The sequence below is a fragment of the Cyprinodon tularosa genome, unplaced genomic scaffold (genome assembly GCF_016077235.1).
Source record: "Cyprinodon tularosa strain WSP-4 unplaced genomic scaffold, ASM1607723v1 ctg510, whole genome shotgun sequence".
In the NCBI taxonomy this organism is placed as follows: Eukaryota; Metazoa; Chordata; class Actinopteri; order Cyprinodontiformes; family Cyprinodontidae; genus Cyprinodon; species Cyprinodon tularosa.
Genome location: NW_024039242.1, coordinates 65,805 through 88,711, shown reverse-complemented (window position 1 = coordinate 88,711; position 22,907 = coordinate 65,805). Strand labels below are relative to the sequence as shown.

The 22,907-nt window shown below is 36.0% G+C and overlaps 1 protein-coding gene across 1 annotated transcript in view; it reads left to right on the top strand.

The window, feature by feature from the left end:
* Positions 1-744: 744 nt before the first annotated feature.
* Positions 745-22,907, top strand: part of adam10a (ADAM metallopeptidase domain 10a) — a 28,513-nt gene continuing 6,350 nt past the window's right edge. Inside the window, exons 1-8 of the mRNA XM_038303484.1 lie at positions 745-952; positions 8,540-8,690; positions 14,781-14,899; positions 16,799-16,957; positions 19,534-19,634; positions 19,894-20,052; positions 21,263-21,355; positions 21,552-21,735. Coding sequence (XP_038159412.1) covers positions 901-952; positions 8,540-8,690; positions 14,781-14,899; positions 16,799-16,957; positions 19,534-19,634; positions 19,894-20,052; positions 21,263-21,355; positions 21,552-21,735 — 1,018 coding nt within the window. The 5' untranslated portion in view covers positions 745-900. The remainder of the gene's footprint in view (positions 953-8,539; positions 8,691-14,780; positions 14,900-16,798; positions 16,958-19,533; positions 19,635-19,893; positions 20,053-21,262; positions 21,356-21,551; positions 21,736-22,907) is intronic.

The following is a 22,907-nucleotide window of genomic DNA, read 5'->3' as shown; positions in this document are numbered from 1 at the left end:
CTTTAATTTGAAACCTGGATTATGCTGCTACACCAAGAGGTTGCCACACAATAAGCCTTTTCTGTCATTATTCCATATTTTATTATAACAATAATATTCATATTATAAAAGTATGTATGTAAATATAAATAAATTAGGACTGTGAAATAATTAATCACACCCAAATAAAAGTGTTTATTTATATATATATATATATACACATATTAAAATATATATATAAATATGTATATATACATATTTATATATATATATACATAATTTTATTTATATATATACATATTTATATATATATATATATATATATATACACATATTTATATATATAGGTATCTATATCTATATAGATATCTATAGATATATCTATATATCATGTTGCCATTCAGTACACTGAGTTTTATTAGCATATATTGATTTAACATAAATACCTTGTGCATGTGTATATTTATTGCACCTGTATGTTCTATTCAATGTTCTTTTCATATGAAATACCATGGTTATAATTATTCATAAGTGTGCAGTATCATAACTACATGTCTGACTTTTGTTTAACAAACCAAACAATTAGACAATTCAGGAAGTTATGGTTATTTAAGTACATGCGCCTTTAAAACACAATGTTACGAATGAGCGAGCTGCCTGTGGCAAGATGGCCGCCACGTGCGGACGTCGACCCCCATTGGCCAGCAGCGCGGACGAGAAATCTAGCCTTTATTATGGTGTTTACGCCCTGACTTGGCAGACAACACCGGAAGGGAGGGCGTTTGTTATGGGAGTCATCTAACCAGGAAGTGGGCGAAGAGACAAGCGCTTCGTGAGAAACGACGAACCGAAACGAGAGGCACTCATTGTTTTCGCCGTATATTTTTATTTTAATGAACTAGTGCCAAACGGTATTCTGAGATGACGTTACTGAAGTTATTTCTCATGTCTTGCTGCCTTCCGTATATTAGAGGTAAGTTTGTCATTCACTTACTCTGGGGAAAACAGTTTAAATAATAGTTGTAAACGGATCAAACGGTTGTTCTCCGTGTTTTCTAACTTGCTAGCTAGGTGGCTAATATTGATAAGAGTTATAGCTGACAGTTCAAAGCGTCACTATCAGTTTTAACCAATATATATGACCCACACCTTAATAGAAAGGTGCCAAAATGTTGACAGTTCATAAGTGAAAATAATGACGCTTGTGTCACTGCAGTTACTTTAAAGGAGACATAGTATTTATTGCATAGGGCAAAGCTCACAAGTCTTTGCGCTAATGCCACCCATCTTTCGGTTAAAATGGAGGTTTTCAGATTGCTGCTATTTACCTTCGCTTTTTGGTAAAATAATGTGACTAATATAGGTCAATGCATGTTAAATAACACCTAAACTAACCTCTCAGCTCTACCAGTTGGGGATAGGTTAGTGAACCCTTCTGATTAGCAGTGTAAGTACGTTCAATGACATTAGTTAAAAAAAAAACTTAAATTACTGTTATATCTCCACTACTAGGAAAACTAGAAAAGTATAAATTTTTCTCTTGACATGTATAATGAATGCTGATATTATAATTCCTTACCTTTAGACACATTACACTACTATGACAGTGTGATTTTTCTTCTCTTTTGAGACTTTTGAAACTGAAAATGATCAATAGGGCTTAAAACTAAGTATTCACAGGCTTTGTTTAATACTTAGTTGATCCCCCTTTGGCAGCAATTACAGCCTTAAGTCTTTTTCAGTATGATGCCAAAAAGTTGGCACACCTACCTTTAGGCAGTTTTTACCCATTCTGCTTTGCAGTGCATCTCAAGCTCTATTAGGTTGGGTTGGAGGGGCTGTGCACAGTCATCTAATGAGCTATCCAAAAATGTAATTCAGATCCAGGTCTGGACATCTGTTATGGCCACCTCAGGGCTTTTATGAAGTGCTTCTAAAACCACATTGGGATTGAGAAGTACCTGGTTCCCTCCAAACACAATACCCGGTATTTACAGCAAAGAGTTAAGTTTTTTTTAAAATCCAAATGGAGATTTTTTCAGTCCATGAATCAATGGGGTTCTCATCAACACTCCCACTAATGTATGGGCAGCCCCCCCCCCCCACACACACTGAGGACCACTGTGTACAACAATAGATGTGCACACTGGGGCTATACACCAACATTGAACTTGTTATAATTCCAGGATAATAGCTAGTTGCATGGTTTATGAAAAATATTAGAGATTACAGCATCAATTTCTATATGTTTACTTCCAATTTAAGTTATTTATTCCACTTAAAAAAAGAACATTCTTTGATGTGCTGAATAAGGATGTATACTGAACTTTTTCTAAGGGACACATACATTTTATTACATTCACCCAAATGCATCTCTTAAATGTATTAATTTTTATTAGAAAACCCATTTGATATTGATATTTGAAACTGGGATTGAAGAGAAGTTCATGGGATTTTCAGTAAAACTGGCTTGCATATCCAGTGTCCAGAATAAGGTCATTTGGAATATTGGTCATAGAGATGCTAGAAAGGGTGCAGTTGTTTTCTTCTGTTGTGTTTATAGGTAAAAATAGATTTTTTTGTGACTTTCTGAAGGTATTTTGAACATAGCATTTATATAAATATATATATTTTGAAATATCTAAAAGTTTAACCTCTGATAACCACTAAGTGGCACATTTGTGGTCACTTGCTTCTGTTGCATGCCATTTGCCAGATTGGCTGATGCTAACCTTGATAAAACAGAACTCTCTAGAAAGAAGGCGGTACCTCTGTGAGAATGTGGAGGCTCTTTTTTTTTCTTTAAGTCGGTACCAACACTCAGAAGTTCGACAAATGTTCACCCCAGACATGGGCAATGTGGAGTCAACAAGTCATCTCCATGTCATGTATTTGCTCTACCCAGCCACTGAAGCAGGTGAGTCCAATCTTCACCGTGAATTAACCTGTGCAGATTGGACTCACCTGGTTAATTGGCTGGGTAGATTAAATACATGACATGGAGATGACTTGTTGACTCCACATTGCCCATGTCTGGTTCACCCTCTTTTGCTTTTATTTTTTCTTTTGCTTGGATCTGAGAAACTAGCCTGGGTGCCATTCCGAGCTTAGTCCCGCCCACAAAGTTTGAGGTCGGGAAGTTCGGTCTGGCTCTGCTCCATAGTAGCGCGAGTATTATCGCCCACTGTCAGGCGATCCAATCAAATTGTCAGGGCGGGCTTTATACGATGATGGACAGATGACCAACAGTAACGTAATCAACCACGTGACCAATGCGCGCTTGGGTGACAACAATAATGGCTGCCGCTGGACAGTTTAGGTAAGTAGATTCTGCTATTAGGTCTGTTCTAGAAGATATCGACAGCAAATTAATTTTAAAAGAGGAACAGAGAAACGCAATCAAGTCTCATCTTCTTATTCTAGGCGTGAAACTGCACGCTTTGATTTTTGTGGACAACAACTATGCCTCGCTTAACATACGTCCCGCACTCCGTTGCTCTTATTGGTTGTAGGTCTATCCAATTGAGTGCAGAGGCATTTTTTTTCCTGGTCCGTTCAAAACACGCCCCATAATCACAGCTCTATGGAGCAGTATCAGACTCATATTCTGACTAGAATTGAGTCGGACTACGTCAGGCTACTGAGAAACGTCCAGAAGAAGCCATTTTCAGCTCTTATCATGGAGGTACATATGGCAACACATGGATTCCATCTTTGGTGACTTCGACCTCCTATTTCTGCCTGCAGATCCTTTTATGATAGATTTGCATTCTTACCAGAAGTAAGTAGTTAGTGGTGAGGCGCCCTTACATTTTTTAAATCAAGTTAATGTCAAGGTCTGTGATTAATAAATCACATTTAATCGAAAATCATATTGACAAAATAAACCACCTTTTCAATTACTGTAAAAATGTCCGTAGCTGTATATTGGTTATTTATTCTCAAGGTGCACGGTTTTATATTGTTAAAATACTTTACAGTACAGTATTTTATTGTTTTATCTTTTAACTCTTCACTGTTATGTTATTCTTATACATTTTTCTAAGGTCCACATTTATCTGACCATTTTTCTCTAATCATTTTGCTGCTGTAAACACCAGAATTTCCTCATTGTGGAAAAATAAAGGGATTTTCTATTCAATTCTAAAAGACCTTTTTAGCTCCTCAGTTATTTAATAAATAATCACATGAGCACAGCAACACACATTTCTTGAATTTATTTGATTATTTAGATCAATTAACCATCAGATTGGTAGAAAATTACAATTATTTAAAAACCCCTTATATTTTATGCAAACATTTTTTGAAAAACTACTTATAGAAGTTTGAACAGTCAATGAACATTAATTACAGCACAATTCCTTCCACTGTGTGATGTAACAAATTTACATAGCAAGAGTGCATACATTATTGCCTGTAAGAATTTTTACATTTGCTGTGAACTTATTCTGCCCTACTAATCTGGATATTCTTTGGATGTTTCATTTTTGAAATAATTATCATTTTGATGAAAAAGTTGTAGTTATGATATCTTATCCCTTTTGCCGTAACCCTCGTACCTGGAGTTTAAAAAAGGAAATATCTTGAGAGCTGTAGTGAACAAAATTGTGTACAAAATGGCATAGTCTGTCTAAGTCTAAGAGTTAAACTTTTTTTAACATTCTTAAACTACCGTAAGTAATAATTATAATAAATAAACTTTATTGATCCCACACTGGAGAAATGTACCTCTGCATTTGACCCATCGTTTACTCCCCATTGGGGAGCAGTGTGGGGTTACGGGTCTTCGCTCAGAGGCCCTGTCTGAGGGAGCGGGGCTCGATCTCAGAACCTCAGGATTCCAAGCTCTGTGCCCTAACCACTAGGCCGCCACTCCCCATTCTAAACCCAATGCAAAGACTAAATAGAAATTAAAATTACATGCTTTCTTCAAACCTTTGAAATCGTTAAACAAGAATGTAAGTTAAATATAACTTATTGAGATCCTTTGCAATATTCTTGTTTGGCTTATTCAAGTATTTTATTAGTTACTCAGTAAATCTTCAAAATTTGGTAATTTAATCTAACTGTACTGTATTGGTTCTAGTCTTTTATACTTTTACAAAAAGAACTTTGCTTCACTTCAGTTCTTTGACACTCATCAAAACTAAGAATGCTGAATGTTTGATTTCTGACACCTTTCCAGATAATAAAAGTTTAAAAAAACTCGTCCTTATTTGAATAAAAATGGTTGCTTAAATTTTTTTTTCTTTACATCCCTCACATGGTGTATGTGGCACCTGAAAACATGTTCCCTCTTATTCCAAAAAAGTTTAAAAAAGCAATCCACTGGACTTTTTTTTCCGGGTTTCAAGATGTTTTGCTTCCCATCCAGGAAGCTTTTTAATTTTAAAATGAATGGCAAGCAAACTTTAAAAGTCCAGTGGATTGTTTTTAATTTTTTGAATGAATATGAGCTGGATGACTGAGAATCTTCATCGGCATGTTCCCTCTTAATTCTCTAACTTAAGTTTTCATCGAAAACAGGAAAAAAAAAAGAACCCAAAGGATTTTCTTAAACATGCAGGTCATGTACATGTGCTAAGAAGGAGTTAAAAGTGTTTAAAGACATTGTATCTGTGGCAGGAACCTTTTAGGTTGCATAGAAAAAGATAAATAAATGTGAAACATTAATGGTTTATAACGTACAGGGATGAAAAACTTAAAACATGGTTGATCTCAAAGGAATGCGAGCGCAACGACACAGGAAAGTGTGGTCGCTTCTTCTATCATGCTACAATTGTTTTGCATAATGCCCTCCACTTTTTTATCATCACACGTCGATTCTGTCTTTACACCTCGAATAAGCCATTCTAAAAAAAGCTCTTTGGTGTGTTGTTGTTGTTTTTATTATTTTTTTCTCTTTTAAATACTCAATGCAGAGCCAGACAATAAAAATCATGTACAGGTGAGGGGCCTTGAAATCTGAATTTATGTCTTTTTAGGTTATTTGTCATAAAACTTTTTGTTATTGTCAATTACATCTTGTTAAGTGCAGACCTTATTACAATGTTACTGTTGCTTGTAATGTGATTCGTGTTTGTTGTCAAACTGCAGTCAGCTCCCCTGCATATGAGTAAGATCCATGCTGTTACCACTTCCTCGCTTGCCGTCAGCGATTTCCTTTCTGTGTAGAACTGCACTTCACAAAGGCACTGGAAACAGATAGCTCAGCAATCCTTGCAAATGCTGCAGCTTTTACAGTGAAACCGAAATAAATAAAAATCTGTTTTCCTTATTTCTTTCTGTTAATCAGTGTGTAAAAAAACAAAATAAGAGCAAGGCTTTGTTGCTTCACATCAGAAACACAAAGTTGTTAATTTTTCTATCTGATTACTACTTGGTCTCTTTCAAATAGCTTATGGTATCTTTGTGTGTCAATGTAAATCTGATGCTTTTTCTTTGTTATGATACATGATAATTTTTTAGAATATAACTAATCGATACGTCCTGGAGGTCCACAATCTTTTACATCGGCCCTTAATTCTGGTCCAAAGGAATTCTTAATTGGCTTACTTTAGTTTTTCTATTATTAATAAATACGATATGATATCCTATATAGTTTCTACATAGTTTTGTTCAGTTATGTATTTATTTTTAATGACTTGCTACAAAAATTGTTTAATTCAGTGTATCCATTTTCTTGTCAAATCAAAGCATTTTTTTTATTTTGTTGTATAACCTGAAAACATACAGTAAAGACAAAAATTAATTATAATTTTTTGAATATAGGTGTACAATTTTAGATGGCTAAATGCTAAGTAAAATAAAAACGCATAAAACAAGTGTAAATAAAATGCATAATTTTGAGCTATGCAGGTCTGCAATTTAACAGCTTAAAAAAGGAAGCCCGACAGAGATATTTTGGATTTGGTTCAGTAGTCAACAGAAGTTTCTTTTTCCCTTCTTCAAAAGCCTCACAGTTGAAATAAAACGAAATGTATTTATCATGCTTGATAAGCTATCACTTTTCCCATTAACCAACAGCAATAAAGAACAAAAGCTCTTTGTATTTTAAAGGTTTCCTTGAGCTACAGCAGACATTCAATTTAAAAAGGCCAATCATAAGTCACCGTTCCACTGTGGAAATGTTATCACACCCTTTTCAGATCTTGCAATTCAGAGTGATGATATTTATTTTTACAGCAAATTATCATTCCAGCTAGTTAAAAAAAATTACAGCCTCCACTTAAAATCAATTCTGATGATCCTGGTATTTGGTCGGCTTAATTTGTTTACATTATTCTAACTTAAGTAGATGTGTGATAGAGGCATGTGGCTTTTTCTCTGTGTATTCATGAACATGTTGCTACTTGCCTGCTACAGCCTCTCCCTGTCTGTATTGGGATTCTTGACTCCCATCCTCCCATCCCAGTTTTTAAATTATTTCTTATTTGAAACGATTACGTGTATAGTTTTTAACTGGCCCTTCACACTCACTACTCAATCCATGTAACCTCAGACATTTCAGATAAACACACTTAGACAATCTTAAAAATTCCATATTTCCTCTTAGTTTTCCTGCTTTGATAAATGTCACTAACTCAGTTTTGTGGTAAACATATTTTTTTACAACAGGGAGTGATGCACTAACCAATCGGTGAAATGATTCATTTCAGTTGCCTAATACAAAATAAGGAAATCAGAATTGTTTCCCCCTTTGATTAATTCCCCCTGCTTTTCTATAAACACCCCAACATGCAGCAAAACTCAAATTTTCTTAAATTTAAAGTTTTTATGTGCTATAGTCTTTACAAGTATTGGACAGTCTGGTTCAAAAGATTCAAAGGAAGACAATATATCTGCACAAAACCTTTCGGGGCATTTATAGATTCTGTGTTGTTTCTTTGCTTCTTTCTTTTCATTGTTTTCAGTAAATGTCTTCTATTAGTAATATGGCCAATATTGTCTATCATCTACTTATTACACCATCTATGGTGTATACTCTTATCATTTTCACCAAGGTGAACTGATGTAAAGAAATCATAGCTCTCTGCATGATGATAAATTCTCAAATGTAATGTCATTCTTTTTCAAACTTCAGCTACAATTCCAGCAGAAATGTATTTAGATTACATTCGGCGTTTCCTTGGAATGTAGCTTACTGCCGGGAACAGCTTCATTCACTTGACTCGCACAGTGGCACGCTGTTCTCTGGAAACAGACCCCCCAATCACCTGATGTGCATCATGTGCCGTGCTCTGCTCCCCTTCTGTTAAACTGAGGACTTTGTGTTTTTGTAAAAAGAACAAAGAAAGCGATTGGAATGAGAGATGGATGGATTAACTCTGTGGGTTTGAGGCAGTAAAATGAATAAGCCTTTTAATCTTGCCTTGGGAGTGACGCCTTGTTGAGCATGCCTCCAAAGGCCTCTTCATTTAATCATTTTAACTGTAGATCTATTTGAAATGTTTAAACAAAATTTTCTGAGATGTTTCAAAATAAAATAAAAAAAATGTTGCAGTCTCAGCAAATCTCTAGATTAAATTGAGAATTAATGTTTTATTGAACTGTCTTTCAGGTCAGTTTGAAAACCCGTTGAACAAATATATTCGCCATTATGAAGGTTTATCATACGACACAGAAGCTCTTCACAGCAGTCATCAGAGAGCCAAAAGGGCGCTTCTTCCTCAAGACAAGATGGTGCACTTGGATTTCCAAGCTCATGGAAGGTGAGTTCATTGCAAACACACCTCCTTCCTCTATTAAAACCTCCTAATCTGTTGCTTGAATTTGAATCATCCTATTTCGACTGAGGTCACTTAAAACTTGATTTATATAGCATTTTAAAAAGCCAGTAGTAGCAAAGTGCTGCACAAAAGCAAAGAAATGAAATATAAAATCAACCGACACAAACATCCTTTTGAGTATTAAACACCAAAGAGAAAAGAGTTACTCTTGAGCTCTCACTTTATGATAATGCGTATTATGTCCTTGTGTTTATTGCACAATAGTTTTGTCAGCTGACCCATTTATCTTTTTTTTGTTCCAGTCAGTTTACATTGGAAGTAGGAGTTTGGTAAATAGGAAAAAAAATCACAATCCTTGCCAAATCCGGAGTAATTATGGGAAGAAAAAATAAATAAATAAAAAGGGTTAAATAACCAGACGTGCTGGACGATATGTCTTAAAAATCTAGTCTCTTATATTTTTTTTTCTTTCCGGCAAAAAAAAAAAAAAACAGTTTTTAATTTATTCAACCAAGTTATACAGTATTAATTGCTTCCACTAAAATTGGCTAAAAGTGTATTATATAAAAATATATATTATGGAGTTTAATTTGCTCATGTTTCAGTTGAAGAACCTAGTCTGGGGGGAAAATCAATCGACATAACTGGCATAGCTAGTTGCAAAATAACTTTTCTTTTAGTTTCTTTATAATAATAAAACATTTAACTAACTGAACTTTAGTAGAAAGTCACATTTTTATAAACAGTGCTGTGAGTTAAGATCAATAATGACTCAAACGTTGGACAGCAGGAGAAAAGCATATGAAATACTTCCATTTCACTTAGGATTCCACAGGAGATACAAAAATCATCCAGGGAAATGAGAGGAAGTTCCCTCCCGATAACTGCTACAGGCATTATTAAAGGAGAATTCCGGTTTTTTTACACTTTAAGCCCATTTTCTGTAGTGTCCAGGATGAAATCGAATGATCGACACCAAAAGTTTGACAATTGCTCCTGTCTCTGCTTTTTGGCTCATTTAGAATCCACCCCTGGCTGCTTCAGAATGGCTGCCATAGTGCATGTCCGATAATGTCCTTAAAACAACCTTAAACGTTCTTTTTTTAAAATATGCTACTCACCGTGTCGTCAGCGCTGTTCAATGACGTTCCAAAAAAAGTTTCGTGAAGAAAAAACGTTCCTGTAGTGTTTTATTTAGCATTTTGTAAATCCCATTGAGTTCTGTTGGAATAGTCAATATTCCCCTGCCACCGGAAACGGAAATGGGGCCTGTTTACACAGTTGTAGTCTTTTCGCTTCACTCTGTGTACTCCGACGTCGAGGTGCTAACGTCTCTGTTAAACACTTTAAAAAACTCTGAAAATAGAATACGAAAGGTGGATTCTTGATTCTCGACGTCGGAGTACACAGAGTGAAGCGAAAAGACTACAACTGTGTAAACAGGCCCCATTTCCGTTTCCGGTGGCAGGGGAATATTGACTATTCCAACAGAACTCAATGGGATTTACAAAATGCTAAATAAAACACTACAGGAACGTTTTTTCTTCACGAAACTTTTTTTGGAACGTCATTGAACAGCGCTGACGACCCGGTGAGTAGGATATTTAAAAAAAAGAACGTTTAAGGTTGTTTTAAGGACATTATCAGACATGCACTATGGCAGCCATTATGAAGCAGCCAGGGGTGGATTCTAAATGAGCCAAAAAGCAGAGACAGGAGCAATTGTCAAACTTTTGGTGTCGATCATTCGATTTCATCCTGGACACTACAGAAAATGGGCTAAAAGTGTAAAAAACCGGAATTCTCCTTTAATTTGCCTAAATACCTGTTGTGTTCAAGTGACAGGACTACATTGAGTTATTTTGGTTCTTTAGTTGATTTAAAGTCTCTTGATCTAGTTAAGATACAGCAAAACATTCCAATGTTCTAAAAAAAAAAAGAGTTTTAAGTACTAATCAATCTATAATTTAATTTATCCATAAATAAAAGGAAAAAAAGCCAATTTAATTTCCTACACAGGAAGCAACTGTAGACAATATTAATTAGCAAATATTGCTCAACAATTTCAGGTGAGAAGATTGTTAAAATTAATCCCTTATTAAAAGTTGTTTCAACATCTATTGTTATTTTAACACAATTTAACCTGTTTATGAAAACATAATTATTGGTAGTAATCTCACCATGAAAAGGTTACATAAAGCAAGCAGCATCACTCTTTGATTTCTTGGTGTAGTGGTAGCAAACATTCAGCAAATTGTCAGTTTTGAGTACCAATGTAAGAACAAAAAGTAATGAACTAATGTCACTCTGAGCTATGGAAACCCAAAGAGTGGATTGGTAAAATAAATGTATATTTTCCAAAAATGAAATCTTAATTTGCCCAGCCCTGGATCTTGATAAAATCCAGTGTTTTGTGTTTTCTTGCTTGTTCTTTATGGATGCCTCTGGTAATCATACTTATTTCACACAATTACACCAGTTCAGCCTGTAAAGCTGGAATGAACCACCTCCATTACAATTATGCCCAGTATACCTACGTTCAGTTTTTAAATACTGTACAAACTACTCAATTTGTTAACTAAAATTTGTTAACCGCATATAATGTTGCAACTGACCTCCTTTTTAGGATTGACAGTAATGTTACTCTAGTTTTCTGGCTATGTTGACCTTGTTTTTGTTGTTTTTGGTTGACATGTATTTTACTGTGAAAACATCTTCAACATTTAAGTTATGTCTGTTATTTCGCAGCAGCTGCTTTTGTTGTCACAATCAGTTGTAATTGCAAAGTTGGTGCATATGACAAGATGCTCATGCAAATTCTGTCATCCCTGTCATGGCAACCATAAAACTCGCTTAAATCTAAGGGATCCAGACTTTCGCTAAGTTTTTCTGAAGACGTTTCCCCACCTATTCGGAGTCTTCGTCAGTTCTGTCGGGTCGCACTAGAGCAATCTGTAGTTGGAGCACTGATGTCTTTAAGCACCTGGAGGCCCAACCTCTGAAGCACATTCCAAGTCAGATGCAAATCATTAACCAACCTGTCATTCTTGTGGATCGCTGGACTCTGTTGTTTTGGGTTTCGTGTTTTGCCATTTGAAACATGAGCAATGTGTTTGTGTAACTTCCTCTAAAAGAGTTACAGGACAGAGTTGTAGATGTTTGGAGCCTAAAACCACAGTCCTCCCCCTCTGCTCAGTGATGGCTTTTCTTTATTAACAAGGGTGGCTTCCTTCACCCCTCTCTCAAACCATCTGTCCTCTATGCTGATGAAGGTTCTCAGTCATCCAGGTCATAGTCAACCCGTAAAAATTCAAAAAATATCCACTGGACTTGGTTTTCAAGATTTGAAGACGTTTCGCCACCTCTCCAGGAAGCTTTCTCAATTCAAATGTCTGGATCCGCAGTGAGTTTGAGTCTTATATAGACAACGCCTTGTATCGCTTGGAAACATGCAATGGTAACCGATGAATGGGTCGTTAGTTCCATCGTTAGCCTGTAATATCTGAACCTGTCTATGATTCTAGGGGTCGGTCGTTAAAGGGGGGATTGCCATTAAGGGGGGGGGGGGGGGGGGGGGGGGGGTGATTGTCTCCTATGATACCTGAAACCTGTCTATGATTGTTAAGGGTTGGTCGTTAAGGAGGTATTGTTCACCGGCTGGGGCGGGTGGGTCCCTCGTTCCTCTGTGATGGGGTGGGGGGGTTTGGTGATATCTGGAAGGGATCATGTCTATGATTGAATTGTATGTTTTTGGAAGCTGGAATCTGAGTCCACCACCTCTGTTTAAAGTTGGTTTTTCTCTCTTAACATAGATGGCTTCCTTCACGCCCCTCTCAAACCACCTATTTTCTTTATCCAGAATATGGACATTCTGGTCCTCAAAAGAATGTCCTTTGTCCACAAGGTGTAGGTGTACTGCGGAGTCTTGTCCAGAGGCGGCCGCTCTTCTGTGTTGGGCCATGCGTCTGTGGAGAGGTTGTTTTGTTTCGCCAATATAAAGATCAGAGCATTCCTCGCTGCACTGAACAGCATATACCACTCCGCTCTGTCCTCTCTCAACATTTTGGTCATCAAAGGTGTGTCCTTGGATGTTGAAGTGAAACTGTACAGGTGAGCTGCTGGCTCTACTGTGCTGTTGTTGTTTGGTTTCTCACATGTAAGAGTCCAAAGAAATGTGTTGTGAAAGCCAATCTTTGTTCACACTTTTTGGGCAATTGCTTGATGATTGATGTTATTACAGCATAATTGTATTGCCATGGCCATGAGGACAACAAATCAACATAGGATTTTTATGGAGTGGTAATTGGCGAATCATTTTAAAATTATGCAGGAGATTATATTACATTCATTGATTGTTCCACCTGTTTCTACACCATTGAGCCTTTGTCTCTTTGTTCAGTTTCTCTCAATCTAACCTCCTTCTTTACTTTAATTTTCTGGGTGTGGTGAAAATCAACTCAAACTGATTAATTTCAGTACTAAATGCCAATTGGCCCTTGTGTGCTTTTTGTTTGTTTTTTTCTGAAAAGAAAAAAGAAAGGAAATGCTACAACATTATTTAATGTACCTAGTTGCATAATATGCCAATAAGAAAATGGCAAAACTATATATTAATCTTCAGATAAACCATTATACAACCAGGATTTCTCTTGATAGTATTTACTTTGTCTTTTTAGAGCCTAAAATTATTTTTTGCACCCGGCGCAATCAGCATGCATATATACCGTTTCACACCATCTGCTGGCAGTGCTCTCTCACATGTCCATCAACTTGTCTGCAGAATTCCTGTGTTCGTATGGTTTTCTGACATCTAAATTTGTCATGTCTCTCCTGGCATCCAATACATCTTGGTCCTTTTCATTCTTGATTTTCGACTTCCTTTATTGGCGCTGGGAGTTGCTTTGCTCCACAACTTCCTTGTTCACTCGTGGCATGCACGCTCAATACCGTCACCCCAGCCATGGGATCTTATTAAGGTAAATACTCAAAAGGCTAATTTTACAAACAGAACCAAAAACAAAACAATGTATAAAACATGAAAATAAAACTTGAAAATAAAAAAAGGGTGCCATAAGAAAGCCTTTGTTTGCTACAGGCATAAAGTCATAGTATGTGAATAAACCCCTTTTAATTTGTAAAAGAAGAAATCCAAACCCGCCTGTAAGGTGGAGGGAACGTGAATTGGAATAATTATTAATATTTGAATATCTGTCCAGATCAATCATTTATCTGCTGAGAAAATCCTGTACTTGGTCCGACTCTGACATTGTTTCCTTTGAAAACGTTGGCAGACTTAAATTGATCTTATGCTGTACTGGTGCTCATTCATCAGTGATCTAGTCTCTTTTTATCATAATTGTTTATTTATTACTTTTTTTTTTTACTTATATTGTGTTTTTGGAAAATAAATATGCTTAATATTCTAATTTGTGGGAACCATTGCTTGTCAGAACCACCGGTAATTGCTAATTACGCTAAAGCTCACTGAAGGGTTAGTATTTTTGCAGGAGCATACGGACACTACAATGGCGTCTAAGCATGGCTTAAATTTTTTCTTCTGGAAACTAATAATAAAAAATAATAAAGGAGAAATGTAGTTTAGAAAAAATGTAAACAAAAATAAGGAATCTTCCCCATTTTTAGCAACTACGTAAGTGAAGGTAAAACGGTTGAACACCCAGGGGCTCAATCATATGAGACTGTGGTGAGTCAGAGTTGAGTCATGTAGCTTGACATTCAAACAAGAATGTGATTATGAAGGAAATCTGTTAAGGGGTGTATTACTATAAATCCATCTCTACATGTTTCTGTCAAGCTAGAGGCACATTTAGGCCTCGTTGAGTGCGGCTTTTTTTTTTTTTTTTTACATCTCTTGTTTACCAAACGGAAGAATATTTAAGCAACAGCCTTCAGAGTCAGAAAAAAAAAGCTTGAAAAGCTCATGTGGTTGTTGGTACTGAAAGCAAATGGCTTTCAGTTTGAAGCAATTTGGGTTTTGTTTCACAATACAGACTTTATATAGTGATTGATATTAATTTTGATGTTATAATGTTTATTTCTTCCCTTGTTTAGACATTTCAACTTACGGCTGAAGAGGGATACAAAGCTGTTTTCTCCAGATCTTGTTGTTGAGATATCAGGAAAAGAGGAACCCATCGACACGTCACATATATACAGTGGAGAAATCTTTGGTAAGGCCATCTGTTTCCTCACATTGTTTCCTATGTACAGCCTCTCCAAATTGCCTTGTAAATAACTCCATCAGTTCTACCTATGATCAAAATCTAACGATGGTCATGATTTATTAATAACATTTCTTTATCCAGGAATCAAACCTTCCTATTAATGTTTGATATGTTCTTCCAGACAAACTGGCCATTTACATATGGGTTATGGGTAAAAAAATAATGGGACTAATAAATTGACTTACTGCTGAACTAAGTATAGCAATGCAAGGCTAAATGATTAATAAAATGAAACAATTTATGAACACTGATGAACAAATAAGTATAAAGTACAAACTGTGTGGACTGAACATTATAATTAAATGAGAAAATAAGCGGATTAAACACCGACACCTTTTTTAGTAACTGTTCAAATCTGAAGTTCCCAGAGGAAGATTGTCTTTAATCTTATTTACGGTTTTATGACCAGATGCTAAAAGTATTTTAAAAATAGATTTAAAAAAAAGAAGCATTTTCAGATCAAATTGGAAAATGATATTTTCAGAAATCACGCTAAGGACAACAAGTGATAGTTCCAATTGGGTCTAAGTGGATATGCGACTCCTTACTGAGCCTGTCTCTTTATCTTAGACACAGATATTGACAGCACTGTTGCAATCAAGGCTACGGGATCACTTTTTGTTCAGACAGTGGTTGAGGTCTCTTTAGCCTGGTTAGTATTCCTGAGATCCTTATCATTGTCCTTCAAATTAAGTTGCTGAACTGTTTGGGAAATCCTGCTTTAAGCAATGTGGAGAGGAAGCCTATTGTCCAGCTAATGAGCGGCTGAGTCTAAACTTAGCTGATCACAAGAATATGTCTGAGACTTTATCCAAAGGAATTTCCTTTTTAATTGTAACTGCCTGAAAAGAGATGCTTTTCCCATTAAGGGTTTTTAAATAAGGTAACCTAATAACAGTGCAAGTGTTGAAAAAAATATATTAAGATTTAGTCCTTATCCCATAGTCTAGATATTCTTTGGTTTATCTATCATATACTCTATTCTTTGTTCTTTTTTGTCTTTTCTTCCTTGCACTGCTCATTTATCCATTGTGTTCTACTCACTACAACTGTCTTTAGTTTTATTCTCTTTTCCTTCTGCCCTTTTCTTTCTTCCTTCCCCTGGGTATCCTTCTTTTCTTCATCTCTCTTTTCTTTTAACTTTCTTTGTGTCATATTTAGTAGTACATTTAAAACAATCTGAAAATAAAATAGGCATTTCACAAATTGTCATTCAGAAGTTTTGTTTGTAGACCTTTGAGATATTAATTTAATACAATTTGGAAAAAGGCTGTACCATAACCAAATGTGCTGTGCAGTGCATTGATGTGAATACTTTTCTGCTCGCTCATCTTTTTAGTCTGACTCATCTGTCTGGTTTTTCAGTATCTATGCACTATTACTAAATAGTGCAGATCCTGCTTTCTTTTTATCCCCACTTGCTGTAATTTCCTTCCTCATTCTTCTTTGCCCCACGTCTCCATCAAATAAACATTAGGAAAAAGGCTCTTTATTGCCTCTTAACAAACAAAAGGTGAACTGGGAAGTTTTTGCCATGTTATATTTGTATCTGGGAAGGTTGTCTTAGAACCATATAAAAATAATAGTATGATTTTTTTAAAAACTGACACAAATATCAGTAAAATTAATAAGACTGTCTCTCTGAAGCCAGATGTGTGTTTTAAAGATATAGGTTGTCTCCAGTTATGAAACAGCTGGGTCTTGATTGGGATTCTTGCATTTATTTACTAGATTGAAATGTTTTAATAACTCACATTATCTATTTATCGCAGCATGTATTTAGTGGTTGAACACTGAGAGATTTGTAATGTTTTTTTTTGGAATTCCCTTTCTCTTGTTTGGCAGGTGAAGAGGGCACTCTGACTCATGGCTCTGTGGTCGATGGACGCTTTGAGGGCTTCATTAAAACCCACCAAGGAACATTTTATGTCGAACCCTCAGAGAGATATCTGAAGGACAAGAATGTACCATTTCACTCTGTCATCTATCATGAAGATGACATTCGTAAGTACACTTAAAAGGATAAAATGTTATGGAGTAAGGTGATATTGTAAAAAGGCCAATCAAACTGTGGAAATTATCAATCTTTTTGTCACTATTATTTGTGAAATCTGTACATTGCATTATATCCATTACTTTTAAAGGTAAATATTTTCAGCCTTTATATCATGTAATTTTGATGATAATGACTTACAGTTAACTATCTAAAATTTAGTGTCATAAAATATTAGAATACTATGATATAGTAAAACAATGGAAACTTTTGTGAGACCAAGGATATCCAATATTTAATTACCTGAATCAAATAATGAATTCATAACACTTGTGATGGTTTCCTGAGCCTCTAAATGGTCTCCCAGTCCGGCGCTGTAGTCTACACAATCCTTGGATAGGCAGCTGATTGGACAGATGTCCAGAAGACCATCATTGACAGCATCCAGAAAGAGGATTAGACATACTAGGTAGTTCCCCAAAAAGCTGTTTGTTTTATAGCACTAAATCCAAGAATCTAAAAAGAAAGTTATCATAGAGAAAGGTGCACCATCAACAGAGTTAATCATAGCCTTGAGTAAAGCAAAATTCTTTCAAGAATATTGGGGATCTTCACCAGAGGAGGGCAGAGGATGGAGTCACATATGACAAACCAAATCCCAAGCAAGGGCTGTAAATGATGCGTTGTTCATGCCAAGTCACACCTCAACAAGATCCTGGACTGTTGCTCTTATATCAGTTCTCCTTATAGATTAAAGGAAAGTTTGCATTTCATTTGTCCCAGAGTCCTAAGGATAAGGGGAGAGTCTCAGAATCTCTGTTAGAGGAAGCCTAGTGGTTTAACCATCTGGGATGATTTGTGGTGCCTTGTCATCTGCTGGTTTTGGTCCACTGTGTTTTCTGAAATCCATTCAATACAGCCATCTAACAGGAAACTCTGGAACACTTCATACTTTCTTTTGACGAGCATACATGGCACTCTCCCCCACTGCCAAAGGTAGACTCACAAGCTGGTATGACCTGAAACACATTGGTTTACCTATGGAGTGATGTCAAAAGGAACATTGGTACCTTTTTAGATGTGTTAATTTATGCAAAGGGTGTCTCAAGCAAGAATGTATTGCTTTGATTTATACATAATTTCAAAGAGCATGGACTTACTCTTTATATTGTTGTTGTATTGATCTTATGTCATATTCTAATACAATGTGAATATAGGGAATTGTATTTCTAGCACAGTGGACTGAAGCTCCAGTTCTCCAGGGTGGCTGTCCTGCAGGTTTTGATGTGTCGCTACCTGAACTAACCCTACTTGGGTATGCTTTCATTAGCAGAACTCTGCAGAGCCCCATTACCTGCTAGTGTGGAAGTTGAGCCATTTGGTGCAGATGTGTAGAGCAAAGGACACACCTAAAAGTTGAAGGACATTGGCCCCCCTGGATTTGAGTTTTAGAGCACTAAAGATTTTATTAATTGTATTTCAGAATTTTTGCATAATTAACATTACTTAAGCAGAGGCTTAAGTAATGTTGCTTTGTTCTATTCTAGCTTGTCAGCAAAGATGACCAATAAATGAGAAGTAAACTTGAAGATATTGAAAAAATTTATATATTAAAAACATGTGTAGGAACTCATTTATTTATGTGTTCATTTAATGTAATGAATGACAAAACTCCTTGCCTTTGAGATGTTGGGTTGATCTCTGGCAGTCATGTTTATTTTATGTTCTTATACAACTTATGGCTCTTTCATTAGTAGTTGCATAAGACCTCTTTCAAAAGAACAAAGGCAGCTTTTCAAGAAGAGACCAAAAATGCATAGTCAGAGCTTGAATCTGTTAGTCAACTGCTAGAGAATATTACTGGTGTTCTTTTAGTCGCCACTTATTGGAAATGGGTTGAGCATGGCTATGTGGAAAAATAAAAAAATAAATAAAAACCTACAATAGTCATACTTGTCTAATTGCTGACTGCATTACAGCTGCTGAAAATCAGCTTCTTATAGTTGTGATAGTCTATATAGAACACAAGAGCAAGAAGTTATAATGTTCTATAGAATAGCACAATGTTAGTTTTATGTAGATAACAATTGTCTTTTCGAGACACTTAACTTCTGGATAAGTAGTTTTGAAAAGCTGCTGCATTTAATAGGTGTGGATCCAATCTTTTTCTTTTATAGTTGATACATTTAAATAATTTCAACAACACTGGGAGTAACTGTTTCTTTTCGGTTTTAAATGGAAGCATTAGGGTGATTTTGTGCATTTTTTGTAAACATCTCAGCATAAATAATAGTGATGGGTTGATGAGGCATCATGAAGCATTTCAACACATTGCCAGAGTGAATTGATGCTGTGTCACTCCATACTGACACCTGCTGGACCTTTAAATCCCAAATAGGCGAACATGGGAATGAGGATGCTTGAAGACTTGGATTGCATTATTTCACTTACACTAAAGCTTTTTATTAAATACAGCTGCTACTGCGTCTACATTGCACAACTCTCATATATATGACATTCACAATCCAACCATTATGTTGCTTAAGCTTGTCAAAGGGATTATTTTATCCTAACTCCCATCTGCCAGATTATCCTCATAAGTATGGCTCAGAGGGAGGCTGCGCTGACCACTCAGTGTTTGAAAGGATGAAGAAGTACCAGGCATCTGCAGTTCAGGAGCCAAGCAATGTAAGTGCCAACATCACAAACAAACCACACCCTTCTGTTGCACACAGATGGCTGAGGATGGTGAGATTAAAACATCCAGTCCTTTTCCCAGCCTTTTGTTGTTGTTTTTTACAGTGAATACAAGGAAAAATGTATGCCTTCACAATGGGCTTTGATAAATCTGAGTTTTTTATTTATTTTTTATTTACCAAACATATTCCGCTGAATAATGACTAAAAAGATCAGTGCTGACCTAATTATGTTTGTTTTTGTCCCTTAGGGTGTAAGCAGAGCAACTGATGATGACGGCTCTTATGGTCCAGTCATTTTGAGGAAAAAGCGGGCAGCAGGGAAGGAGAAAAATACCTGCCAACTATTCATCCAGACTGACCACACCTTCTTAAAATACTATGGCACGAGGGAAGCAGTCATTGCCCAGGTACTTACACACAGGCACTAGGGATGGAACGGTTTATGAAAACCGTCCGAACCGTTCGGTTCCACTGTCTCGGTTCAATTTGCGCGTGTTGCGTTCGGTTCATGCGCAGCTCCTTTTTCTCACAGGCGAAGCGTGTACACTCCAGAGCAGAAGGTGGTGGTACTGTGACCAGATGATTAAATTCAAAGCAGCAAAACATGCGGAAATGATCCAGGGTTTCTGTGGATCATTAAAAATAATTACAATTCATAAATTTTTTTAAAGTTTTTTTTATTAATTTAATTAATTTTTATGGGATTTTGGGGTAACGATCAACATATACCGAACCAAACCGAAAACCGTGACCACGAAACCGTGAACCGAACCGAACCATGGATTTTGTGAACCGTTCCACCCCTAACAGGCACTGTATGTTTGTTTATAAAGGCATCATTTATTTCACATGCAAGTATTTGAATTAAATTCAGTTTATATAATTTATATAGTAAAGATTCTCAACAATTGTAATTTCTAGACAATTTACAAGGCAAACTTTCGCTATATAATGCAGTCCATTCAGGCCAATCAAAGCCAAATACATATGTTCCATAGCGCTCCTAGTTTTAAAGCCAAGTGATGTTTAGTTTATTATGATGACATTGCACAGGAGTAACATCTGTGTTAGCGGGTGTCACTTCCTGCCGAAGTGGAAGTGCACCAAAGGCTTTTCTAGCTGATGTTGAACTCAAAGACTTCTACTTTCAGGTTCCATTGCACTCAAATTTTGTGGAGCTCATTAGTGAAGCATGAAGACATTGAGTTTATGAATACAAAAATTCACATAGCTTCTGGCTATTGCAACTGTTCTTGAGCTTTAAGAAAGTGGATTTATTTGGGAGTACCTAAATTTTGTTATATGTGCATTAACAAAATATATAATGTAGTTGAATTTTTTTCTTTTTCGGAGCATATAGAACATTAAATTGTCTTAAAAGATTAGTTTGTCAAACCAATCATTAAAGACAAATAACAGCCTGGTCTTTTTTAGTTCAAAATTGTCCCTCCCCATTTTCAGCTCCAGTATTCCACTTAACATCTAACATGTACATGTTAGAGGATTTTAAAACTTGGGATGACAATCCAAAGGAGAGTCTGGTATTGAGTTGTAAAAGCTTTTTATCGACCACTGTGGATGCATTACTACTTATCTAATCAAGGACACTCTCTATAGATCTCCAGCCATGTGAAAGCCATTGACAGCATTTACCAGGGCACAGACTTCCAGGGCATACGGAACATCAGCTTCATGGTTAAAAGGGTCAAGGTGAGTTGAATTTCACAAAGTGATCCTAACTGGTGAAGCTGTTGTGCATCATTGGTTTGAAATGAGCTTACATGAAACTGATTAAATAGTATTGTGGAAAAGTAACCCAGTCGCCTGGAATCTAATTAATCTCTCCCTTTTAAGTTTTAGTTTGTAAATGCTGACCTCTGTTTTTTTTTGTTTTTTTTCTTTCCAGATAAATACCACAGAAGATACAACTGACAAAAGTAATCCTTTTCGCTTCCCAAACATTGGTGTGGAAAAGTTTCTGGAGCTTAATTCTGAGCAGAACCATGATGACTACTGCCTGGCATACGTGTTTACTGACAGGGATTTTGATGATGGTGTGCTCGGCTTGGCTTGGGTCGGAGCTCCTTCAGGTTGGTATCACACTCAGATGCTGTTTTCTCCATCAATTTTATAAACTTAACTATATGTTACCTGCTTTTTTTTTTACATGTTGTATTGGTTAAAAAAATCTCATCACAGGTAAAAATGTATCTCAAAATTTTAGATAATTATAGTTTGCTAACAGGCTAGGCAAACACAATCTTTTCTCTGTACTTACATAGTTCAATGAGCCTGTCCGAATGTTTGTAATAATTACACATCTGCATCTTAAACTACGTTCAGGCACCCTAACTTGAATGTGAGTTTGAAGTTTCAGGTGTGAATTTAAGGATTGGTAGCCCAGTAGGGTCCTGAGAATTCTCCATTATCAGTATTTTCTGAGACTGACCCTCAGCCAAATGTTGCTCACTGTTACTAAGTGATGGTCTAAATGTACAGGACATATTTCATTGTAATGTACAAATGCAAATATCTCTCAACTGGATTAAAAAAAAAAACAGTCAATGACTTTCTCTTTATTTCACCAATGTGAATCTATCACCAATCCATTGAAGTTTAGGTTTGGCTATAAATTTAGAATTTTATCATTAATCTTTTTTTAACTTGTTATCTTCAGCTTTCAGCCAACATGTAACCTCTTCATTTATGTAGTTTTTTTGTTTGTTTAGTTTTTAAAGGTGCAAACATTGACCCAATTACTAGCAGATTTTCCAGGGAAAACTTTTTACGCTGTTCTCATTTTCTGATCTGACTAATTAAGCCTAATTAACATTAAGGTTGCAAACGGCATTGTTGTAAATTATTTATTTTTCTTTTTATAATATTGATGACAAAAATCATTATCTGAAATGTGCACAAACTTTTTAATGCAGCATCCTACTTAAAGTTAGATTAGTAAACAGTTCTCTTTTGACTGTTAAAGCTGTCTACTTTCAGTAGTGCAATTACTAATTTCATATTTTTCCAGTCTGTTTATGTTATATGTGATGGTGGTATTTGTAGGAGCCTAAAGAAGCAGAGCCTGGGGTGCTTGTTAGCAAAACTACGTTCTCATTGCACCAATCTTTCTCATTGAAAATATATTATATAGATCCGTTCTCTATTAAGTTAAGCACACACTGATATTAGGTTCAGTTTCTGGCACAGTTACAGCATTGGCCCCAGAACTATCACATATCCAAGTTCTGCCAAGTTGTCAGCT